The 26,590-nt window shown below is 39.0% G+C and overlaps 1 protein-coding gene across 3 annotated transcripts in view; it reads left to right on the plus strand.

Annotated features, from left to right (window-relative positions):
* The window catches only part of HACD2 (3-hydroxyacyl-CoA dehydratase 2), a 111,209-nt gene that overhangs the window by 14,793 nt on the left and 69,826 nt on the right, over positions 1-26,590 (plus strand). For all 3 annotated transcript variants that reach the window (XR_006782457.2, XM_045812745.2, XM_045812744.2), the window contains exon 3: positions 12,807-12,825. Coding sequence is in view for 2 of the 3 variants with exons in the window: in XM_045812745.2 (XP_045668701.1) it covers positions 12,807-12,825 (19 nt within the window). In the remaining variant the exon portion in view is untranslated. The remainder of the gene's footprint in view (positions 1-12,806; positions 12,826-26,590) is intronic.

Consider the following 26,590-nt stretch of genomic DNA (forward strand, 5'->3'; position numbering starts at 1 on the left):
CTAATCCATCTCTTCCTTGTTGTACCATTCACAGAATATAGGCAGATGGGCTTTCTGTGATACTTTCTTCCTACCCTGCCTCGTGACATAACATGAGGATTATTTTGACAGTACACTTAGAAATAAATAAGACCAGGTTCATTTATATTTATATTGTACTTGCTTTTTATTACTTTGTTATTTACCTTGGCATATTCTAACTTCAGTTAAGATTACTTCCCTATGTCCATTACTATCTTAATACTGTTTTTCATTCTAGTGTTGGTCTGCGCCTAGGCTTTTATTGTCCTATACTAGTTCAAAGTGCTTTCTGATATTCTTATTTTAAAATCCAAACTTACTTGTCATAAATTGTCACATATATCTGACTATTATGTCTCCAAACATTTGTATAGTGAAATACATATTTTAAAAAATAAATTACTTTGTATTCTTTATGTTCAGAACATTGTATTTTTAAAAATTTTTTGTGTAGGTAGATTCTATCATCTGTGAATTTCATTTCAGAATAGAATAGGCATTATAAAATATATGCAGTTAAAAAGGGGAGATTGGGTCTACTAGGACTAAGACCTGATACTCTGTTACACAAAGAAACAATGATAGCCCTCAAGCACTGTACAGTTGACCCTTACACAACACAGAGGTTGGGGCACAAACCTCCCGTGCAGTCGAAAATCCATGTATAACTTTTCACTTCCTAAAAACTTAACTGCTAATAGCCTACTGTTGACCACAAGCTTTACCAATAACATGAACAGTTGATAAACACAGTTTGTGTGTTACATGTATTCTTTACTGTATTTTTACAATAAAGTAAGCTAGAGAAAAGGAAATTTTATTAAGAAAATTATAAGAGAAAAATGCAGTTACTGTACAGTAGTAGAGTGAGGCACCGCACATCACCTCCTCCTTACCCAAAGTTAGCAAAGATGGTGACACCCGCTTTGTGCTCCTCTTCCCAGGAATGTGGGAAACCTCATTCCAGGTACAGTTAAGGGGAGGTCAAAGAACCGGTGAAGGCAGAGCACCTTTAGACCTTCTCTCTAGGTCACTTGCTTCACCTGACCCCGTTTACATGGTTCTAATACAGTTTCTGCTTATGGGAAATACTAGCAAGACTTGAGAGGCCAGTTCCCCTTGGGTATTGGTTCCCAGCCTCAAAGAATTTTCAGCACTATGGACAGCGCCCTTCCCCTGCTTTCCTCTCTGCAGGCTAGGTTTCTTTCTTTTTTTTTTTTTTTAAAGATTTTATTTATTTATTCGACAGAGATAGAGACAGCCAGCGAGAGAAGGAACACAAGCAGGGGGAGTGGGAGAGGAAGAAGCAGGCTCATAGCAGAAGAGCCTGATGTGGGGCTCGATCCCATAACGCTGGGATCACGCCCTGAGCCGAAGGCAGACGCTCAACTGCTGTGCCACCCAGGCGCCCCTGCAGGCTAGGTTTCTGCTTGGTGCTATCCTGCCCCGAGTTCTTCTGGAACCCTTATTACAGGGAGGCAGGTTATCATTCTGTGGTCCTTGAACAACACTGGCCAGTTTCTGGCCCTGCCACTTTGTTAAGAATCCCTCCCCAGAGCCGGTTCCTTTGCACCTCTCAGTTGAAGACCTCAACGAACCGAGCTTCCCCCAGGTGGGTGGTGTGGTGATGAATGCCAGGAATAGGTAAGAGCCCTGCTGTCCCAGCCTTCTCCATATCTTTCCTCCACCTTTCCTTCACTTCTAGGCATTTGGCAACCTCTATCTTACTTGTTAATCACAATATGAGATATGTATTTGGGGCTCCTAGGTGGCACAGTCAGTTAAGCGTCCAGCTCTTGGTTTCAGCTCAGGTTGTGATCTCCAGATCATGAGATCACATGGCTCATGGCTCAGCATGGAGTCTGCTTAAGACCCCCTCTCCCTCTGCGCCCCCCCCCGTGTTTTCTCTCTAAAATAAATAAATTTTAAAAAATATATATATATATATATTTATTGAAAAAAAAATCTGAGGGTAAGTGGCCCCGTGCAGTTCATACCATAGTTGTGTAAGGATCAACTGTGTGATCTATTCTGTAACATCCTATTGTTAATCAGCCTCCTGGGTGGACATCTTACCACATACATGGATAGGTTTTCTGTCTATGTACTGTTATCTGTCTTGTCTCAGCATGCTCTTTATTCATGTCTTTTGTTCCTCATTTAAATCTACAGACATCTTTTATTTTCCTCAACTTTACAGCAGGAGGTCCAGATTATCTTCTAATATGCACACATCTGAGATTCTTAGCAGCGTTTTCTTTTGAAAAAGATAAGATTTGCAGTATAGTAATTCTTTTCTTATCAGTTACCAAAAAATTTGTGAAGCTTGATTCTTTTTAATCCAAACATCTTTCGCTCCCCCTCCCCCCAAAATTTAGAGAATTAATAATTTTCAAGCACATAGTCTTATCAGGCATATTTTAGATGAGTCAAGTCTTATCAAGTTATGGTTTCAGCAGTTACCTTGTAACTAATAAACAGTGAAATAATATTACAAAAAAATCAATAGAGTAGAAGCAGAGCCTTGATTCTGGACATCACTTACTACTTTGGGGAATTCGAGCAGCTTTTCTCAGCCTTGGTTTTCTCATCTATAAGTAAAGATATCGATAAATATATCTGGCAGGGTTGTTGTTAGGACCAAACTATAGAATGACTGCTACAGAAATGTAAATTCTAAAATGTAGTACAATAACTGATAGTTCTTATCATCCAGAAAAGCTTTGGTCATTAAATAATATTGTAGATTTCTTCAGATTACTTTTTTATTATTATATAAGTTTCAGGCATATGGCTCTATAATTGGATATCTGTATACACTACAAAGTGATCATAAGTCTAGTCTAGTTCCCAGCCATCACCATAACATTGTCCCCCCTTCACCCCTTTCACCCACCCCATAACTCCCTTCTCCTTTGGTAACCACTGGTCTGTTCTCTGTGAATTTGTTTTTGTTTCATTGTGTTCACTTGTTTTGTTGTTTTTTAGATTCTACATATGAGTGAAATCATATGGTATTTGTCTTTTTCCATATGACTTATTTTGTTGAGCATAATGTCCTCATGCTCCATCCGTTGTAGCAGATGGCATGATGTCTTTTTTATGGCTAAATGGTATTCCATTTTATGAATATACCACATCTTCTTTATCCCTTCAGCTATTAATGGTCCCTTAGGTTGTTTCTATATCTTGGCTATTGTAAATAATGCTACAGTGAACATGGGGGCGCATACATCTTTTCAAATTAGTATTTTATATTCTTCAGATAAATATGAAGTAGATAGCTAGGTCAAATGATAGATTTATTATTAATTTTTGAGGAATCTTCACACTGTTTTCCATGGTGGCTACACTAATTTACAACGTCATCAGCAGTGTACTAGGGTTCCCTTTTCTCCACATCCTTGCCAACACTTGTTATTTCTTGTCTTTTTTTTTTTTTTTCATAACAGTTAAGTTCTAACATTAAGTGATATCTCATTGTGGTTTTGATTTGTATTTCCCTGATGATTAGTGATGTGCTTCTTGGCCATCTGTATGTCTTCTTTGAGGAAGTGTCTGTTCAGATCCTCTTCCCTTTTTTAATAGGGCTGTTCGGTGTTTTTGTTGTTGAATTGTATGAGTTCTTCATATATTTTGGATGTTAACTCCTTACTCCTTATCATATATATAGTTTGCAAATGTCTTTTCCCATATGGTAGGTTGCCTTTTCATTTTGATGATGGTTTCCTTTGCTGTACAGAAGCTTTTTAGTTTGATGTAGTCCCATCTGCTCATTTTTGCTTTTGTTTCCCTTGCCTTCGAAGTCAGCTCCATAAAGATGTTGCTAAGACTGATGTCAGGACCTTACTACCTCTTTCTTCTAATAATTTTATGGTTTCAGGTCTTAATTCAAGTCCTTAATCCATTTTGAGTTAATTTTTGTGTATGGTGTAAGATAGTGGTCTAGTTTCATCTTTTGCATGTGGCCGTCCAGTTTTCCCAGCATGATTTGTTGAAGAGACTGTCCTTTATCTATATTATGTTCTTGGCTCCTTTAGCACAGATTAATTGTTCATGTATGTGTGGGTTTATTTCTAGGCTCTTGATTTTGTTCCATTGATCCGTGTGTGGGTTTTTTTGTTTTGTTTTGTTTTTTTACCCATACCATACTGTTTTGATTACTATAGCTTTGTAGTCTAGTTTGAAATCAGGCAGTGTGATACCTCCAGCTTTGCTGTTCTTAAGATGGCTTTGGCTATTCAAGATCTTTTGTTGTTTTGTACATATTTTAAAGTTATTTGTTCTAGTTCTATGAAGTATGCCACTAGAATTTTGATAGCTATTTCATTGAATTTGTACATTGCTTTGGGTAGTATGGAGATTTTAACAATACTAATTTTTCCAAACCATGAGCATAGAATATCTTTTCACTTATTTGTTTTTTTTTTTTTTTTTTAATTTCTTTCATGCATGTTTTGTAGTTTTCAGTGTACAGGTCCTTCACCTTCTTGGTTAAGTTTATTCCATGGTATTCTATTCTTTTTAGTGCGTTTGTAAATGATATTATTTTCCTAATTTCTCTTTCTCATGTTTCATCATTATTGTATAGAATGCCACAGTTTTCTCTATATTGACTTTGTATCCTGCAACTTTACTGAATCCATTTATTTATTCTAACAGTTTTTTGGTGGATTCTTTAGGATTTTCTATCTGTAGTATCATATCATCTGCAAATAGTGACTGTTTTACTTCTTCCTTATCAGTTTGGAGGCCTTTCATTTCTTTCTCTTGCCTAATTTGCTGTGGCTAGAATTTTCAATACTATGTTGAATAAAAGTGGCAAGCATGAGCATTCTTGTGTTTTCCCTGAAAGCTTTTCACTGCTGAGTATAATGTTAGTTGTAGAATTGTCATTTAGGGCCTTTATTATGTTGAGGTATGTTCCCTCTGTGCCTACTTTGTTGAGAGTTTTTATCATAAATTGATGTTGAATTTTGTTGAATGCTTTTTCTGCATCTATTGAGATGATCATATGATTTTTTTTTTAAAGATTTTATTTATTTATTCGACGGAGATAGAGACAGCCAGCGAGAGAGGGAACACAAGCAGGGGGAGTGGGAGAGGAAGAAGCAGGCTCCTAGTGTAGGAGCCTGATGTGGGGCTCGATCCCATAATGCCGGGATCACGCCCTGAGACGAAGGCAGACGCTTAACCGCTGTGCCACCCAGGCGCCCCTGATCATATGATTTTTATCTTTCATTCTGTTGGTGTAATGTATCATATTGATTTGTAGATGTCGAACCATCCTTGCATCCCTGAAATAAATCCCACTTGATCGTGGTGTGTGATCCTTTTAATGTATTGTTGGATTTAGTTTGCTAAAACTTGTTGAAGATTTTACATCTATGTTTATGAAGGATATTGGCCTGTAATTTCTTTTTTTGTGGTGTCCTTGTCTAGTTTTGGTATAGATGATGCTGGCCTTGTAAAATATGTTTGAAAGCTTTCCTTTCTCTTCTATTTTTCAGAAGAGTTTGAAAAGGAAAGGTATTAAATCTTTGAATGTTTGGTAGAATTTGCCAGTGAAGCCATCTAGTCCTGGACTTTTGTTTGTTGGGAGGTTCTTGATTACTGTTTCAGTGCCCTTACTCGTTATCAATCTATTCACATTTTCAGTTTTTTGTTTTTGTTTCTTGAAGTAGGCTTGTATTGCTATGAACTTCCCTCTTAGAACCACTTTTGCTGCATCCCATAGATTTTGGTATGTCAGATTTTGTGTCCATTTGTCTCTAGGTATTTTTTTATTTTTCCTTTGGTATCTTCAATGAACCATTGATTGCTCAGTAGCATGTTGTTTAATCTCCATGTTTTGTGGGTTTTCCTGGTTTTTTTCCTTGTAATTTTTAGTTTCATACCATTGTGGTCAGAAAATATGCTTAATATGATTTCACTCTTTTTTAATTTATTGAGATTGCTTTATGGCCCAGCATGTGGTCTGTCCTGGAGAGTGTTTGATGTGCAATTGAGAAGAATGTGTATGCTGCTACTTTTGGGTGGAATGTGTTTAAGACCAGTGTTTCCTTATTGATTTTTTTGTCTGAATGATCTATCTGTTGATGAAAGTAGGGAATTAAAGTCTCCTACTATTACTGTTGTTGCTTTCAATTTCTCCCTTTAGGTCTGTTAATAATTGCTTTATATATTTTGGTGCTCCTGTGTTGGTTGCATATATATTTATAAATGTAATATCTTCTTGCTGGATTGACCCCTATATCATTATGTAATGCCCTTCTTTGTCTTTTATTATAGTCTTTGTTTTATTTATTTTTATTTATTTTTTTAAGTAGGCTCCATGCCTAGCATGAGCCTAGTGTGAGGCTTGAACTCATGACCCTGAGATCAAGACCTGAGTTGAGATCAAGAGTCAGACACTTAACCAACTGAGCCACCCAGACACCCCTCTTATAATCTTTGTTTTAAAGTATTTTATCTGATAGGAGTATAGTTACTCCAGCTTTCTTTTCATTTCCATTTGTATGAAATGTCTTTTTCTGACCCTTCCCTTTCACTCTGTGTGTGTCTTTTACTTCTGAGTCTCATAGGCAGCCTATAGATGGGTCTCATTTTTTTATCCATTCAGACACTGTGTGTCTTTTGATTGGTGAATTTAGTCCATTTACATTTAAAGTAATTTTTAATAAGCGTATACTTATTGCCATTGTGTTAATTGTTTTCTGGCTATTTTTGTAGTTCCTCTCTGTTCCTTTCTTCTCTTTTTCTCTTCCCTTATGGTTTGCTGGCTTTCTTTAGTGTTATGTTTAATTCCTTTCTCATTTTCTTTTGTGTATTTACTGTAAGTTTTTTTCCTTGTGGTTACTGTGAGGTTCACACAAAATATTTTATGCAAATAGCAGTCTGTTTTAACTTGATAACAACTTAATTTTAAACACAATTCAAAGCTTTACCTTTTTACTCTCCCCTCATTTTTTTATTTTTGATGACTCCTTTTTATATCTTTTATTTTATGCTTCCCTTAACTAATTATTGTAATTTCAGTTAAGTTTACTACTTTTGTCTTTTAACCTTCATGCTTGCTTTATAAGTGATTGATCACTGCCTTTGCTATATAGTTACCTTTTCCAGTGAGATTTTTACTTTCCTCTGTTTACTTGCTACTTAAAGAAGTCCCTTTATTTTATTTTATTTTTTTAAAGATTTTATTTATTCATTTGAGAGAGCGAGACAGAGAGAGAGCACAAGCAGGGGGAGAGGCAGCAGAAACAGACTACCCACTGAGCTGGGAGCCCAACACGAGGATTGATATCAGGACCTGGAGATCATGACCTGAGCCAAAGGCAGCCGCTCAACCATCTGAGCCACCCAGGCACCCCTAAAGAAATCCCTTTAATATTTATTATAGGGCTGGTTTAATGGTGATGAATACCTTTAGCTTTTGCTTACCTGGAAAACTCTTAATCTCTCCTTAAGTTCTGAATGATAACTTTGCTAGGCAGAGAATTTGGGTTGGAAGTTTTTTTCCTTTCAGCACTTTGTATATGTCGTGCCACTTTCTTCTGGCATGTAAAATTTCTACTGAAAAATCTGCTTATATAGCCTTCTAGAGTTTCCCTTGTACATAACAAGTTGTTTTTCTCTTGTTGCTTTTAGGATTCTCTCTTAATCCTTAACGCTTACCATTTTAATTATAATGTATCATGGTGTGGATCTATTTGGGTTCATCTTATTTGAAACTCTGGGCTTCCTGGACCTGGATGTTCAATTCCTTCCCCAGATTAGGGAAGTTTTCAGCCATTACTTCTTCAAATAATTTTTCTTGCCCTTTCTCTCTCTCTTCTCCTTTTGAGAGCCCTACAATGTGAATGTTATCCCACTTGATGTTGTTTTAAGGTTCCCTTAAGGTATCTTCACTTTTCTTAATTTTTTCCTTTTTTTTTAAACCACATTTGTAAAGGTGCTGTGTAAACTGAGAAAAGTGTTAATTATTACAAGATATTTTAGAAGTAGCCAGATAAAGTGCCAGAACATAGAGACATATCTGCTAATTTTTTTTTTCTTAAATTCACATTCTCAGAACCGTTTCTAAAATTAGAATTCTAATTAGTTTCTTATCTTCTCCTTTTTCAGAAGACTGTTTGTTTTCAGGTTATATCCTTCTTAATTTTTTGCTCCTTAAAAAGTGATGTGGGGGCGCCTGGGTGGCTTAGTCAGTTAAGCATATGACTCTTGATTTCGGCTCAGGTCATGATCTCAGGGGCATGGGATCGAGCCCTGTGTTGGGCTCCACGCTCAGCAGGGAGTCTGTTTGGAATTCTCTCTCTCCCTCTCCATCTGCCCCTCCCTCCCTTACCTTCCCTCTCTCCCTCTCAAATAAATACATTTTTTAAAAAAATGATTATGGTAGTATCTTGTATTTAGTTAAAAATGGGCACTTGACAAAATAAACAAGTATATCAACTCCCTCACCTTTTAAAATTGTGGATATTTTCTTAGCGCTTGAGATTAAGTTGTCTGGGAACCAATGCACTGTAATTCCCTGATTCAGATTGAAGTTTGGGGAGTTTTTTTCCCCTTCTACTCCCATTACGAAGTCCCACCAATTCTTTATCTGAGTGATTATCAGCTACATTCTTTCTTTCCTATGTTCCCATTTCTCATACTGGGCAGGCTGTTACCACACTACACTTAAATTACTGCTGGACCTCCTTTGCTATTCTTCTGCCCTTGATTCCTTTGTGCCCCAAACCTTCCACAGCTTCATAACATTCATCAGTTACATCACCTTTTTATCTTTTAATTTTTACTATTGAAGTATAGTTGATACACAGTATCCTATTAATTTCAGGTACATAGTTATTCAACAATTGTATATATTATGCAGTGCTCACCTCAGTGAGTCTGTTACCATCTGTCAGCATACAACTTTCTTTCTTTCTTTCTTTCTTTCTTTCTTTCTTTCTTTCTTTCTTTTTTTCTTTCTTTCTTCTTTTTGCCAACTAGGGAGATGCCTTTGGGCTTCAGTTTTTTCCTTTCTTATTTTTTTTTTAATATATAAAGTAGCTTTATTCAGCTATTATTAACATATAGTTTTATGTTAATTTCAAGTGGGCAATATAATGCTTCAGCAATTCTATTCATTCAGTCAGTGCTCATCATAATTGTACTCTTAATCCCCTTCACCTATTATACCCATTCCCCCCCACCCCGGCAGCCTTCCTGTTCTGTATAGTTAAGAGTCTTTTTTTTGTTTTTGTCTCTTTTTTTTTCTTTGTTTTGTTTTATTTCTTAAATTCCACATACAAGTAAAATCATATGGTATTTGTCTTTCTCTGACTGACTTATTTCGCTCAGCATAATACTCTCTGAATCCATCAATGTTGTTGCAAATGCAAGATGTCATTCTTTTTTATGGCTGGGTAATATTCCACTGTGTATATATAACATATCTTCTGTATCCATTCGTCAGTCGATGGACACTTAGGTTGCTTCCATATCTTGGCCATTGTAAATAGTACTGCAATAAACACATGGTATATATATGTTCTCCAATTAGTGTTTTCATATTCTTTGGGTAAATACCAGCAGTATGGTAGTTCTATTTTTAACTTTTTGAGGAACCTCCATACTGTGTTCCACAGTTGCTGCACCAGCTTGCATTCACAGCAACAGTGTACAAGTGTTCTTTTTTCTTGACATCCTTGCCTATACTTGTATTTTTTGTCTTTTTGATTCTAGCCATTCTGACAAGTGTGAGGTGATATCTCACAGGTTTTGATTTGTATTTCCCTGATGATTAGTGACGTTGAACATCTTTTCATGTGTCTTTTGGCCATCTGTATGTCTTTTCTGGAAAAAAATGTCTGTTCTTGTCCTCTGCCCATTTTTTTAATTGGATTATTTGGTTATTTGATGTTAAGACGTATAAGGTCTTTATATATTTTGTGTATTAACCCCTTATTGGATACATCATTTGCAAATATCTTCTCTTATTTAGTGTGTTGTCTTTTTGTTTTGTTGATGGTTTCCTTTGCTGGGCAAAAGTTTTTTATTTTAGTGTATTCTCAATAGTTTTAATTTTGCTTTTGCTTCCCTTGCCAAAGAAGACACATCTAGAAAAATGTTTCTACCACAGATGTCAAAAAGATTACTGCCTATGTTTTCTTCTAGTTTTATGGCTTCAGGTCTCACATTTAGGTCTTTAACCCATTTTGAGTTTATTTTTGTGTCTGGTGTAAGAACGTGGTCCTGTCTCATTGTTTGTATGTAGCTGTCCAGTTTTCCCAGCACCAGTTTTGAAGAGACTTTTCCCTATTGTGTCTTCTTGCCTGCTTTGTCATTGATTATGCCATACAACATTATTACAGTGTCATTGACTATTTTCTCTATGCTGTGCTTCTTTTTGTTTTTTTAAGATTTTTTATTTATTTATTTGACAGGGACAGCCAGCAGAGAGGGAACACAAGCAGGGGGAGTGGGAGGGGAAGAAGCAGGCTCATAGCGGAGGAGCCCGATGTGGGACTCGATCCCGGAACGCCGGGATCACACCCTGAGCCAAAGGCAGACGCTTAACGACTGCGCCACCCAGGCGCCCCTATGCTATACTTCTTATCTCCATGACTTCATTCATTTTATAACTGGAAGTTTGAACCTCTTTATCCCTTTATCTGTTTCACTCATCTTAATTTTTTATTTTCATTTTGCTGTTCTGTCTGGGCAAATTCCATTGCTTTGTCTTCCAGCTTCCTGATGCATTCTTCTACTTCATCCAGCTGCTATTTTTTCAAACTTCTGTTCTTTACTTTCTTATATTTTCTGTATCTTTGTTTAAGTTCTCATTGTGTTCAACCAGATTTCTACTGAGATCACTGAGCATCTGTATGATAATTTCTTTGAACTTTTTATCAGGTTGATTGCTTCTCTGTGTTTCATTTAGTTCTTTTTCTGAGATTTTGTCATGTTCTTTTCTTTGGAACTTATTACTCTGTCTCGTCATTTTGCCTAACTCTTTGTGTTTGTTTCTTTGTATGTTTCTATGTATGTTTCTCCCAGTCTTGAATGAGTGGCCTTACATAGGACATGGTACTATTTGGCCCAGAAATACAATCTCCCAATCACCGGAACCAGGCGCTCAAGGGGTGTCACCTTCGTGGGCTGTGTGTGCCCTCCTGTTGTGGCAGGGCCTGAGGCTGTGGTTGGTTGGCTGCGCTAACCCTTGGTAGGGCTACAGGTGTCCACAACTGCTGCAGGGTGTCTGTGGGCAGGGCACTCTGCTGGGTGTTCCCATTGTTACTAGAAAGTTAAAGGAATTCCAGGATGGTGCTGGCCAGCACCCACATTAGTAAGGTAGACTTGAATCACAAAAATTGCTCCCACCAGTGTCAGTTTCCAGAGAGAGCCCCTGCTGTTTCCTGCCTCTTCGGGCAGACACTTTTAAGGTTAACAAATGATTCTCCTTTACCTATGGTCTATGTACTATTCAAGTTGGTGTTTTGCACTGGTTTCTGGGTTGAGTGAGTGTGTGTGGGCCCTTTAAGAGCAGGTTTTCTGTTCCCTGCAGCTTTATAGTCTTCCGAAAGGTGATCCCTATTGATTTTCAGAGCCTAGTGTTTTGGGGGCTTATCATCGTCTCTCTTGTGCAGGATCTAAGGATTTGGGTACCAGATACAGAACTCAGGTACCTTTGATCCTCTGGAAAAAGTCCGTACTTTTGATGTCCCTCCCAATTGTGACACACCATAGCTGGCGTTTATTGCCTAGCAAATCTGTGTTACTGCTGCTATCCTTTTACTCTTTGTTGTGAAGGCTCTGTTCATTGAATTTTCAGGTCCCTTTCAGAAATAATTATTCCACAGTTGGTTATAGATTTGTTGTGTCCACAGAGGAGGTGAGTTCAGGATCTTGCTACACCACCATCTTGAACCCGGCTCCTTAGATTACATGTTTACCACAACCACCACCAGCGTTAAAGCAATGCCATATTCAGGATGAATGAATAACCTAATTGGCCACTTGGATGGCCACTGAGATGGAAAGTAGATAACAGTCTCACCCAAAGCACTGGAAATAAAAACAGGGAAGACCCATACCAGAAGTATTGGCAGGACTTGGAAACCAGTAGGACTTGTCGGGGAGGGGAAGGAAAAAGCAGTTGGACTTGGGAGATTGATGATCAAGAGGCATAGCAGGTATGAAGGAAGGAAAGGGGGGGTTTCTTGAGGAGGCTGCCGTGTTTGAGCTGCTGCTGGTACGCCTAGATGGAGATGTCCAAAGGCAGTTTGCAGTGTGGGCCTGGGGATGACGAGATCTAGGGTCACAGATTGGACTGGGAACATGCCTGTAATGAGGTCACCAAATGAGACAAGATGGAGTCTCACTGTGGAGCTTTGTAGGTTGAATGAATGTCTGCATTGAAGGGCCTGCCGGGTAAGAAGAGCCAACAAAGGCTCTTCTGACCCTGTGTTCTGTAGTCTGTGACAGTTCTGTCCTGTAGAATATGCGACATGGGAGATGGACACCTACTGCTCTTTCAGTATATGTATTATGAACGAAATCCTTGATAACTGGTACACTACTGGGTAAGATTTATTCCTTAGGAAATCTCCCACAGATACGGAAAGTAAAAGGGAAGAAACAAACAAAAATAAATAAGAATGTACATTTTGTTAAATAGCCAAGTTTAAAAATGGAATGTGTGTTTTTCAAGTCTAATACTGAAAAGTTAGTCTGTAGGAACTATATATTATTATTGATCTTTACTAATTCTTTTTTCCCCCTTTTTTCTCTAGATTTTACATTGTGCAGTAGGTAAGTATGGACTTTCCCCCCTACTAAGTACAGTGGGTTCTGCTATTTTTAAAAGTCAGAAATAATAGGTCAATTTGATTATGACTAAATAGTGAAAAAACAAAGCTATTTAATCATTGTATATAAAATTGCTTACATTGGCATGGCTTTTGGTTTCTTAAATGACAGGTACTACTTAGATGTTATCACTGAACAATTTATTAAATGTCACAACTGTTTCACTCTGTCAATTTAAAGAGGCCCCTCTCACCCTGTTATAAGGGTGACAGAAGCACTAGCATATTTATTAAAATGTGACTTGGGGGCCTTGGTTCTGGGCTATGGTTCTGGGCTATGTAGAAAGCCCTCCCTGTGATCACTTAAATATTAGATGCTTTTTACTTATGTTTAAAATGGAGTAGTTGGGGCACCTGGGTGGCTCAGTCATTAAGCGTCTGCCTTCAGCTCAGGGCGTGGTCCTGGCATTCTGGGATCGAGCCCCACATCAGGCTCCTCCGCTGGGAGCCTGCTTCTTCCTCTCCCACTCCCCCTGCTTGTGTTCCCTCTCTCGCTGGCTGTCTCTCTCTCTGTCAAATGAATAAATAAAATCTTTTTTAAAAAATTTTAAAAATAAAAAAATAAATAAAATGGAGTAGTACATATATTGCCCATCTCCCAGATGACTACTGAATGAAAGTAAGAAGGATTGGAGAAATCTAAGTATAAAGAGTTATATAAATGTAAGGGATTTCTACTAAAAGCAGATACAGTGTGTTTTGGGGGGAAGGGGCGTGTCATCAACTTCTGCTTCAGAACTGAGGAATAGCTTCTTGTCTGGGGTGAGCTAGACCCTTCTAATTAAATAGAAATCAATTCTGGAAAGTTGACAGATTCTGTAAGAGTAAGCCCATGGTGGTTGCTGTGCATTTGGGCTTATCTTTGAAAGGGCGGATTTGCATTTGACCTCGGGAAGCACCAAAGGTCTGAAAACTCTAGAACCGTGCATCCAAACCATTTTGATCCTGTCAACTTAATTCACAAATTAGGTGGGTACTTACTGTATTCAGGGCACTGTGCTTGGCACTGTGGAGTTCAGAGATAAGGAGACTTAGTTCAGAAGGACACACAGGTGGACATGCAGCAAGCTAGCCCGTGTAGGTCTTACAGGGTCTCTCTGATACCTGGCTCCATTAATTTTAAGGAAGACAAAGGATCTTGGTTGTAAACAGCTGCACCTCAGCTAATTTCCCACTAGGAAGAAGGTCTACAGTCAGGGGTTTCTCATGATTTACGGGATTTTGTATGCCTGTGTCTATATTTATTTTAGGGGCGGCTGGGTAGAATTCATAGCTTTCATTAGGTTCCCACAGGAGTATGTGATCCCCAGAAGGTTAAGAAGCACTGCTTTAGAACCTTTGAGCAAGAGATTTGAAAGGGTCTTGGGGTCTCATGCCACATGGTCTGCTTTCTCAGATGTTATAGGACCTGGGCTGTGTCACTTAGCCAGTAAATGGGTTTTAGCCGATGTATCATTTCACACACATTTCCTTTTTAATCCTTTATCTACAATTTTGAGATGAAAAATTTTGTCCTTTCTTAGATGGTTAAATGAATTTTAAGCATAAGCTTGCAGATTAGGGGATACATTTTGCCATAGAGAGTTCCTGAACCACTTCAGGCCTTTTCCACATGATTGAACCCTGTGCTCCATTCTCCGCATTCTCTTAACCTTCAGCTGCCTTTAAATGCATGTTTTTGAGCATGTGTGCTACATTTTAATTAATATTTCATTGTATTTTAATGCCCTGATTCCCTTTATCTTAGAATGTATTTTCATACTTCTTTGTAAAATTTCTGCCCAGAAATAAAGTTTCTGACCAGTATACGTATTCTTTCATACCAGGAATACTACTGGATGCCTGGCAGGTGGGTGCCAGACACTGGGTTGGACAGGGAGAGTAGAAAGGTGAGCAGGCACAAGCTTGAGTTCAGGAAACCCACAGTCAGGGCCCCTTCTGAGCTCCTCTGGAGGGGTGCGCTCCAGACTGGTGTTCATTTCACAGTCTGCTCTGATAGTTTGTGGACCACTGTCCTCGGGGCCTAGCATGATACCTGACACATAGTAGATACTTAAAATTCCTTTTTAATTCCTCCAGGACCTTGCTCTGTCAGTGATTCTGTCTCCTGCATCCTCATTCTTTGTCATCCACATCTTCCTTCTCACAAAATGCTCAGGGTACACCATCCTAAAAATAATTTTGGACCTAGCCTTTGACCCTACATTCCTCCTTTACCAGTACTAAATTCCTCTCTGTCCCTTTTACCAGTGGACTCTTTCCACTTCCTCACTCCCATTAATACCTTAGCCCAGCAGTTGGATCTCCTTGACCTAGTAAAATTGCCTGTTGGTCTAAAATCAGCAACAGTTTCTGCTAAATTCTGAGGACATGTTTGGAGCTTACTGGACTTCTCGACTACATGGGGCACCACTGATGACTCCCTCCACCAATTCCTGTTCCTTTAGTTTCCATTATACTGAGCCATTCTGGCTCTTCTTGTCCTTTGTGGTTCTTTTCTTTTTTCGGGGGCTTTTTCTTTGTCTTCTTGACTCTTCATTGTGGGTATTCCGAGGGTCTGGCCTAACTCTTTGCCCTTCTGACTGAATATGCCCTCTATGGGTGATCTCTTTCCTTCTCATGCTGTGAGATACTTGTGACACCCACTTTTTAAACTCCAAGCCACCCCTGCACTCCAGACTGCAGATCATCCTTTACCTGCGGGCTATCTGCTTCTGAATGCACACCTCCTTCTCAGTGTGAGTCAGAGTCCCAGGCTTGTTCTGCCTCCTGTGCTTTCTTTGTCAGGGGCACCACCAGCCACCAGCCCTTTAGTCCCCTAACCTAGACCTACAGCTCACTGACAGCTCCTCCTCCTCCCGGACGCCCACCTCTATAGCCAGGTGATCATCAGATTTTATCATTTCTGTTTCCTGCATACGTTTCAAATTGTCCTGTTTTTTTCATCACTATTCAGGGCCTCAGTATGCCTCATCTAGGCTCCCTTATAGGTCTCCCTGAACTTCTAGGCTTATAATATTAACAGTGATAAGAGCTACCCTTTATTGACCATTTACTGCATTCCAGTGCTTCACATTCATTACCTCATTTATCTCCCATTTTACAGTTGACAAGACTGAAGCTTAGAAAGTTTTATTTTTTTTTAAGATTTTATTTATTTATTTGAGAGAGAGAACATGAGCATAAGCGGTGGGAGGGGCAGAGGGAGAGGGAGCAGCAGACTCCCCCATGAGCTCGATCCCAGGACCCTGAGATCATGACCTGAGTTGAAGTCAGCCGCTTAACCGACTGAGCCACCCAGGGGCCCCTTAGAAGGTTTTGTATCTTGCCAAAGTTCACAGTTAATAAACCCTAGATAGAATCAGGAGTTGAACCTTTGGCTGTGTGACTCTAAGCCCATGCTTCACATAGCCCTTGAGGGATTTAGTTAAAGGATAATTCTGAGCTTGTTGTTTCCCTGCTTAAAACCCTTCACTGGTTTCAACTTCTTCATGATCTGGACCCTGCCTGCCTCCCCAACCTTATCTGTGCCCTGCCTCTCATTCCATGCTTCAGCCACCGAGAACTTTTTTTGAGTCTCCCCCATGTTACCGTACTACTGCCCTACTTCCTGCCTCTAGTCTGTGCCAGGCTCTGCTCTCTGTCTGGAATGAGCAGCCCACCCCCTTCAGCTGGCAACTCTTCACCAGTAAACTTTCCTCCCATGCACTGGCTAGATTAGATGCCATTCCTCACCTTCCTGTAATATCCTGCACCTCACTGTTGTTATACTTTCTGCCATATGTTATGGTCTACCACTGTACCTGTGTCCCCCACCAACACCACTGAATTTTTTGAGAAGCGAGAACTATTTCTTACTGATTTCTGTATCCTGGCATCTAACAATACAGAGCGCCTAGTGAGAGCTCAGTGAACATTTGTTCATAATCTTACCAAATTCTGGTGACCTTTTCCAAAACTTGTTTCAAAATGTTTTCAGTTCTTTTAAAAACTAAGAATAAATACGCTGTTTCTAGCATTATTTTAAAGACAGTGCCTTATTTTTTTATTCATACAACTTGTTAATTTTTGGAATGCTGGTTTCTTTTCTTGTGACTTTGTGAAACTTCACTGTAAGAATTTGGTCTTTTAATACTTGTTGTGGAGCCTTGAGTTTACAGACTGTTTAGTTTACATACTGTTGATGAAAAGTCCGGACCTCTGTCAGACCTGGGTTATCAGCTGTGTGACTTCCAGGAAGTGACTCAGTTTCTGTGCACCTAGTTCCTTCATCAGCTAACGGGGGATGATCCCCACCTCGTAGGGTCGTTGTGCAAATGAAAGGGGACATGCATGAGAACTACTTAGTATAGTGCCTGAAACATGGTAATGCTGAAAACTGCCCCCAGAATGGGAGCTGTGATTAACTAAAGCAGTGTAACGTTACAGAATGTTAAATGTTTCTGTCCCTAATGTAATGTTTAATATTTATACAGGTATAACTTTTCCGTATTCTTAGTTTTTTTTATTATAATTTCTGTGTAAATGATTGTTTCAGGGCCACTTATTCTTAGTGTGGGTTGGAGCTGCTTCTAGTTCATAGTTGTGACAATGCAACTGGGCAAAAATAGCTTCCAGAGATGGTAAATTAAAATTCTGTATGAGGGGCTCATTTCTGTGAGAAATCAAGGCTTCTGTCCGTGCAAAAGGTTCCCGTGCCCCAGTTATTTCAAAGTCAGTGGTTTGTTCTCCATTGATAATGTAGAGACAAGAGTTCTTTCTTGGGGTTGGGGGAGTGATTTTGAACACGTATTGGGGATGTATTTTCTTTAAGTAAGATATAGTTGACATCTAACACTGTATTTGTTTCAGGTGTACAATATAAATAATTTTGGAAGTTCTCTTTTGATTGAAAAGTGTAGAACAGGAACTCAGTCATAGCCCAGAGGGAATTATGTCTAAAGTTGAGTATTAGCACTTTGATATCATCAACAGACAGGGACAGAAGCCCTTTTACTAAGATACTCCGGATTTGTGATTTCAAATATTTGTCATATATGCCAGCTTGCACTCCTCTCTCAAACTAATGACACCTTTTCTTTTATTTACTTATTTTTAAAAAGTGAATTTTAAGAAATTTGCAGTTGTCTTAATAATAGGAGGTAGCACATGCCTTCAAACCTGACTTTATTAGGTAACAAATGGTGCCAGGGAGGAAGAGGAGCAGCTGCTGGGGAGATGAGCACGAGAAGACCACATCTCCTACCAGAAATCTTTTCCCTTCCACCAATTCGAGTGAATTAAATCTTCATCAAACTATAACACTTCTGCCCCCCACTTTGAGAGGGTCGAGCTTTTAGCAGTCATTTACAGTGTGGTATTGTGAGGGGGATCTTTCGTCACATATTATTAAAACCAGACCCAGAACCCTCCATGTTGTAGTGGGAGAGAACTCTGGAAGGAAAGCATCCTGGCGGGAAGGGAGAATTCCTCTGGATTCGCTTACCTGGAATTCCCTTTCCATCCCTGCACCTGCCCAGTCCTCAGGAGTATGGCTTTGAACAAAAACTGCTTTCTTTGGTTCCACTTAGGTGAGTTGACCTAAGATGAACTTTACCAAATAGCAAAGAAGACAGAAAGGGAATGAGTATCAAAATACAAACAGTATAAAAATACCCATATCCCCAAAGTACAAACTCTAGATCCTGACATCTACCTCCCCTTTTGTTACTGGGTGTTGATACAGTTGCCCAGTTGTGGACTCTCTTCCACCCTGTTTTTAGTGTGCTCAAACCCTGGGAACCCCCCACTCCTCTCCCCAGCCCATTTTTCTGACCCCCTCACAAAAGTGAATAAAAATGTTCCAGATTTAGATTCAGGTGTTGCTTTCTGACTGGGGGCATGTTTAGTGGTGGTAATGGCAAAGGAAAGAAGGAGCCCTTAGAGGTGGGAAAGTGGTATTAACCTTTCCCAGGAGGCTACCCTATCTCCCCTGCCTAGAAGCTTCTAAAGCTCCACCTGGAGAGTTCCTGGGGAGCAAGGGGTGGGGGTAGAGACCTGGATAGGAGCTTGCCAAAGTCAGCCTTCACATCTTTGCAATTCTGCCTTTGTCATTTATTAAGTACAGTCCTGACAGTGTCCTGACAACCAGAGCTCTGTGTGAAGACCATATGGCCGTGATCTTTCCCACATCAGTCAAGCCCTTCACACCAGCCTAGCTTAGTCTCCCTCTGCCTTGGCCCTTCATTCCTTCTGTAGCTTCCTGAGCAAATTTTGCCTCCTCCCTCCAGACACGAAGCGAAGAGGAAGAACAGATAGTTTTAGCACCTGCATCTTCTGTGCCTGGTACCAAAGCTAAAACACTTGTTCTCTGAATAAACTTCGTGTTTTCCCACCTCCATAATTTTGTATGTAGTCTCTTTGCCTGGAACACCCAACTCTGTTCGTTGTTCCTCGCTCCATGTGAATGTACTGAGATGAAGGGAAGGGAGAAATAGAGCATGCTCATTAGGAGCCCAAAGCGCCTGCCCAGGGAAGATGGAAGACTTACCCAGAGCTCATGGGCACTGCTAAGCACCTGGCCAGCACTAAGTTGTAGCAGCTCCTCCGTTGATGATTAGTGGGCAAAACTTGATCTCTGAGGGTTTCTGTGCCCCGTCAGGGTTCAGAAGGGAAAGCCATGAAGAGAGCCTGGATTGGGGAATTTTACCTCTGCCATCCTTGTAGGAACAGCCAGGGGTTTGGTTTGAATAGAAACCTGTTACTGAGATATTTAAAGTATCTTCCCTGTATGATAATAGTGTAGCATCCACTCCTTTAGGAACCAAGTTAAGGCAAACCAGGCCTTTTGGAAACACTACTAGTTTTGTGACAAGTCAGGTGTCCTCTTTCTAGACCTTAGTTTTCACATCTGAAAAACTAGGGGTTGGACTAGATAACAGATTATCTCTAACATTCCTTGTAACTTGATGTTCTGACATTCCATGAAACTAATGTAGCTTCAGAGATGAATTTCAGTGATGTGAGTGGTGATAGAAGAAGATAGGCTCGATCTTTCAGTGTACCTATGTGTTGGTATTAGGAAACTATTTCAGCAGTGTACTGTTTCAAGTACTGTAGTTTCAGGAAATCTTTCCACTCAATGCAGTGTGAAAGCCACATCTCAAAGCAGAATTGAAATAGATAAGCACATGCACTTTTTCTATAGTATGCAGTTACCCATACTGATCACTAGATGGCACCCTTGTATTAGTAAGGAGATTTTTCTCTTGGAAGTTACAGAGCTGGAGGACTTCTAATAAAATACAGAACCTCTGGAGGACTTCTAATAAAAATAGATCGTAATGAGTTAATAGCTAAAACTGAAGAATGATCAAGTTTACCAGGAAAAAGGAGAAATGGATGTTTTTCTGTCGAGTCTGATGATTTGATCACTAATATCGGAGATAACGAAAAACTGGAACTTTCTGCGTTACCCTGAAGGAAATTATCTTATAAATACTTCTTTTTTTAAGGCACCAAAGTGTCTCTAAAATTAAGAATAAGCTCAATTTACTTCATTAAAAGCCAGCCCCCCCCCCAAAAAAAAAAATTCTTAGAAGTTCTCTGGTGAGGTGGTTTGTGACAACCTGTAGCCAATAAACCTTTCATTTATGTTCTGAACTTCAAAAGCAAGGTTAGTTCAAGGAAGCTGGAAACACATTATAGTGGCTGAGTTGAGTAAATTCCATTGAGCCAAAAGGGGAAAGTTTGAGTTCTCTTTAGCAAAAGAATTATTTGATTTATGGCTCTGTGGCAGGAGTTGAATGGTTAAATAAATAATAAAGGGAGCAAGAATGCTTAGGAATATTTGTATGATAGTGGTATGTCTTGTTTTATAGTTCTGTACAGCTTTCCTGGGAGAGGATTGTTTTCCTCTCCATTCATAGCGAACATCTTTCCAATAATTTCTTTCTGCCAATAAGAGTTTCTATCTCACTCTGTTCTTTTAATTCATAATCTGCATTTAAGATTTATCCATGTCTTTGTACAGCTTGATAGCACATTCCTTTTGATTTCTGAGTAGTATTCCATTGTATGGATGTTCAGGTTTGTTTATCCGTTCATTTATTGAAGGACATCTTGGTTGCTTCCGATTTGGGATGATTATGAATAAAGATACTGCAAATATTCATGTGTTGGTTTCATATGGACAAGAAATTTTGCATTTTCACATCAGTAGAGTATATACGTGGTAGCACAGTTGTTGGATCGTGTCGTGGGACTGTGTTTAGCTTTGTAGGAGTCTGCCAAGTTGTCTTCCAGAGTGGCAGTACCACTTTGCATTCCCATCAGTAATGAAAGTGCCCATTGCTCTGCATCCTTGCCAGCAATTAGTATTGTGGATTTTAGCTATTCCAATATGTGTGTAGTAGTATCTTTGATTTTAATGCTCATTTCTTGACTGACAGATGATGTTGCATATCTTTTCATATTCCTAACTGACTGAGCCACCCAAGCGTCCCCTATCTTTTCATATTCTTATTTGCCATCTATGTATCTTTGGTGAGGTATCTGTTCAGATCTTTTGCCCATTTTATAATTGGGTCATTTGTTTTCTTGTCGAGTTTTAAGAAGTCTTAGTGTAGGGATGTCTGCCTTTGGCTCAGGTCGTGATCCCCTGGTCCTGGGAACGAGCCCCCTGCTCAGCGGGGAGTCTGCTTCTCCCTCTCCCTCCCTCTGCCTGCTGCTCCACTTGCTTGTGCTCTCTCTCTCTCTGTCTCTGTCAAGTGAGTAAATCAGATCTTCCCAAAAAAGAATTCTTATTATATTTTGGATACATATATAGGTATATCTTCAACAAACATTTTCTTCCAGTCTGTGACTTGTCTTTTCATTCTCTTAATAGTGTCTTTCACAAAGCACAAGTTTTTAATTTTAATGAAGTCTAGCTTAACTACTTTTTTGCTTTCATAGATCTTGCTTTTGGTGTTATATCTAAAAAGTCATCACCAAACCCAAGGTCATGTAGGTTTTCTCCTGTTTTCTTTGAGCTGTTTTATGGTTTTGCATTTTACAGGTAGGTCTATGATCTGTTTTGGGTTAATTTTTGTAAAAGACATCCAGTCTATGTTGAGGTCTTTTGTTGTTGCTGTTTGTTGGTTTTTGCATATGGGTGTCCGGTTGTTTTAGTACTACTTACTGGAAAGATTATCCTTGCTCCATTGAATCATCTTTGTGCTCTTGTCAAATATTAGTTGATTGTGTTTGTGTTGGTCTATTTCTGGGCTCTCTAATGTATTCTGTTGATCTGCGTCTTACTATTTTGCCCATTGCGCACTGTCTTGATTATAGTAAGTCTTGAAATTCAGTAGTATAATTCCTCCAACTTTGTTCTTTCTTCAGTATTGTATGGGTCTTTTACCTTTCCATATAAACTTTAGCATCCGTTTGTTAATGTCTACAAAATAGCTTCCTGAGAATTTGAATGAGATTGTGTTGAATCTGTAGATCAAGTTGGGAAGAACTGACAATCTTAACAATATTGAGTCTTTCAGTTCACAAATAGGGAATAGCTCTTCATTTATTTAGCTCTTTGATTTCTTTCATCATTGTTTCGCAGCTTTCTGCATACAAATTGTTTTGTTAGATTTATACCTAAGTATTTGCCTTTTTTTGATGTTATTATAAATAGCCTTTTTAAATTCAAATTCCAGTTGTTCAGTGCTAGTATACAGGAAAGCAGTTGACTTTTATATATTGACCTTGTACCCTGCAACCTTGCTATACTTGATTATTAGTTCCAGGAGCGATTTTATAGATTCTTTGGGACTTTCTGCATTGACAGCCATGTCATCTGTGAATGAAAACAGTTTTATTTCTTCATTTCCGGTCTGTATACTTTTCAGGTTTGTTTTTTTTTCTCTTAACTGCAGTAGCTAGGACTTCCAGTTTGACACTCATAATGTTCTTTACTCAATAAAATAAAGATATTGCCAGATCAGTTTTTCTCCACAGCCAGTTTTGAAGAAATACACTCTTCCTACTTCATACTTACTATCAAGGTGTAAAATTCAATGTTAATACATAAGGTCCCTTGGGTTTTCTGGAGTGTTGTTTTTTTTTTTTTTTTTTAGATCTTCTGTATCCTTATTCTTTGTCTGCATGATCTGCTTTGCTCTGATACTGAGAATATTAAAGCCTGTAATTATTAATGTGTTTCTGATTTTCCTTCTTTCTCCTATAGCTTCTGCTTTAGCAAAGGTAGTTGCTGTGCTATTCGGTGTATAGGTATTTGTAGCTGTTACATCTTCATTGCGAATTGTGACTTTTAGCACTAAAAAATGTCTTGTTTGCGGCCTTTCTGAATCACTTTTGTATTAATCATAGAGGTGAGTCTTGTTTTGTGAGCTGGTCTGAAAATCTCTTTCCTTTAATAAGTGACTTAAGCCCATTTATAATTATTGATATGACAGATGTTTGGACTTACTCTGTCACGTATGTTCTAATTGCCGCATATACTATGTAATACTTGCTGTGTTTACCTACATGATGTGTTTGGTTTGGTTCTTTGGTTTTGGTATTTAGAAGGTTTTGTTCTAGTGGTTACCTTTGCATTTATACAGCTTTTTAAAAGATTTATTTATTTGAGAGAGAGAGTGCGAGCGGAAAGCGGGACGGAGGGAGAGAGGGAATCTTAAGCAGGCTCCATGCTCAGCACAGCGCCTGATGTGGTGCTCGATCCCACCACCCTCAGATCATGACCTGAGCCGAAATCAAGAGTTGGCTGTTTAACCGACTGAGCCACACAGGTGCCCCTGTATTTATACCTTTTTTAAAGGCCCTTAGTTCTCTGTTTTCTTATTTAAACTTCTGTGACCTAGTTTCTCAGTTTCTAAAGCTATCTTTTTCGCCCCCCACCCATGGCCTGTGTGGCAGTCAGTGAGCTTATTCTTTCCATCTTTCCCACTCCCTTCTCCTCCCAGTTTTTAAATTTACATTATTTTTACTTTGTCTAAACATGTAACATCTATATGTTTTTCTTCTGCCTTGTCTTCACCTTTGTCTTGGACTTAAGTCTACACTTAAATATATTAAATATTCATGTCCTTTTGCTAAAGTTTCCTGTCACCTTTTAGCTGGAGGAAACTCACCTCTAGCAGTGTCAGGGACTGTGAGGGCTGTCTCAGTTATTACCCCACTTGTAAGCCAGGAGGTTCGTGTGTGACCGACGGGTGCTAACAGCGTGCAGTGGAGGAACATAGAACTTGGGAATCTACTGGTTTTATAGTGAGTGGAAGCAACTTGCTCTTTGTTTTTGAGTAGATGCTTCCTTACTCCTCAGAGTTACTCTATGCAGACACAAAGAACAACAACCTGGGCAGAAAGCAGTCAGTACCTTGCCTTTCTGGCATACCCAACAGGAATGTGCAGGGGTGCTCAGGGCCCGTGTCAGATTGCCTTTCCCAAAAAGTAGCTTCTCAGGAAGGAAGAAGCTTCTCATGGGCATAGTATTCCTCTAGTTCGTACATGCCTAAGACTTCTTCTGTAACCTTAATATTTGAAAGACTGATTTAGATGTAAAATCATCAGTTCACCGTTTTCTTCCCTTGGATTTCTTAGAAACGCTGCTCTGTTATTGCCTTGCTTATATGTTTCTCTTGGGAAGTCTGGTGCCAACCTAATTATTTTGCTCTTTTAAGATATTTGGTCTTGGGGCGCCTGGGTGGCACAGTCTTAAGCGTCTGCCTTCGGCTCAGGGCGTGATCCCAGCGTTCTGGGATCGAGCCCCACATCAGTCTTCTCCGCTGGGAGCCTGCTTCTTCCTCTCCCACTCCCCCTGCTTGTGTTCCCTCTCTCGCTGGCTGTCTCTGTCAAATAAATAAATAAAATCTTAAAAAAAAAAATATTTGGTCTTTTTTCCTGAAAGCCCTAAGGATTTTTCCCCCCACTTTTATTGAAGTATAACTGACAAATAAAAATTGTATATGTTATGGTATACAGGGAGAGGTTTTAATATATTTATACATTGTTAAATGATTACTACAATTAAGCTCATTAACATCATTTCACAATTTTTTGGTAGTGAGAACATTTAAGATCTACTGAGATCTACTTAGAAATTTTCAGTTATACAATATAGTGTTATTAACTATAGGCACCATGCTGTACGTTAGTTCTCCAGAACTTATTCATCCTGCATATCTGACACTTTGTACCTTTTCACCAACATCTCCTTATTTCCCCATCTCCCCAGCTCTTGGCAACTACCATTCTATTATCTGCTTGTATGAGTTCAACTTTTTTAGATTCCACTTACAAGTGAGGTCATGCAGTATTTTTTTCTTGCCTGGCTTATTTCACTTAGCATAATGATCTCCACATTCATCCATGTTGTCTCAAATGACAGGATTCCTTCTTCTTTAAGGCTGAATAATATTCCATACATATATTCTGTGTGTGTGTGTATGTATGGAATGTTATTTTCTTTATCCATTCATCCATCAATAGATACTTAGGTTGATTCACTGTCTTGGCTCTTGTGAACAATGTTACAGTAAATATGGGAGTGCAGACATCTCTTCAAGATACTAATTTCATTTCTTTTGGATATGTATCCAGAATTGGGATTGCTGGATTATATGGCATTTCTATTTAAAAATTTTAAAGAACCTCCATATTGTTTTCATGAATGCTGTACTAACTTACATTTCTGCCAACAGTGTACAAGGGTTCCCCTTCTTTATAGTCTCTCCAACACTTATCTTTGGCTTTTTAAGAATATTTACTTTTGGAGCACCTGGTGGCTCAGTCCGATTAAGTGTCTTAATTTTGGCTTGGGTTATGATCTCAGGGTTGTGAGATTGAGCTCCGTGTTGGGCTTCATGCTGGCTATGGAGCCTGCTTAAGATTCTGTCTCTCCCTTTCCCTTTGCCCTTCCCCTCTTACCCCTCTCTTTAAAAAAAAAATAAATTAATTAAATAAAATAAAATTAATAAATAAACATCCTAAAAAAAGGGATAATTATTTTGGATACATATTTGAAGGGGTACATGCACCCTGATATTTATAGCAGTATTGTCAACAATAGCCAAACTATGGAGAGAGCCCAAATGTCCATAGACTATTGACTGGATAAAGAAGATGTGGTGTGTGTACACACACACACACATACACACAAGAATATTAGCCGTCAAAAAGAAAAATCTTGCCATTTGCAATAATGTGAACAGAGCTAGACTGTATTATGTTAAGTGAAATAAGTCAATCGGAGAAAGAAAAGTACCGTATGATTTCATTCATATGTGGAATTTAAGAAACAAAGCAGATGAACACATGGGAAGGGGGGGAAGAAAAAGGAGAGAAGGAAACAAACCATAAGAGACTCTTAAGGATAGAGAACAGAGGGTGGATAGGAGGGGGGTGGTGAAAGAGGGCACTTGTTGTATTGAGCAGTGGGCATTGTATGTAAGTGATGAATCACTGAATTCTGCACCTGAAACCAATATTGCACTGTATGTTAACTAATTAAAATTAAAAAAAAAAAAAAAAGTTGGGTTACCGGGGTGGTGAAGTCAGTTTAGCATCTGACTCTTGATCTCAGGGTCATGAATTCAAGCCCCGTGTCGTGTTGGGCCCCATGCTAGAGTCTACTTAAAAGAAAAAAGAAATATTTTAATAGGTGTGGGGTGGTATCTCATTGTGGTTTTGATTTGTATTTCCCTGGTGATTAATGGTGTTGGCCATTTCTT

Source organism: Ursus americanus, chromosome 4 (genome assembly GCF_024610735.1).
Source record: "Ursus americanus isolate L20-20 chromosome 4, mUrsAme1.1.p, whole genome shotgun sequence".
Lineage (NCBI taxonomy): Eukaryota > Metazoa > Chordata > Mammalia > Carnivora > Ursidae > Ursus > Ursus americanus.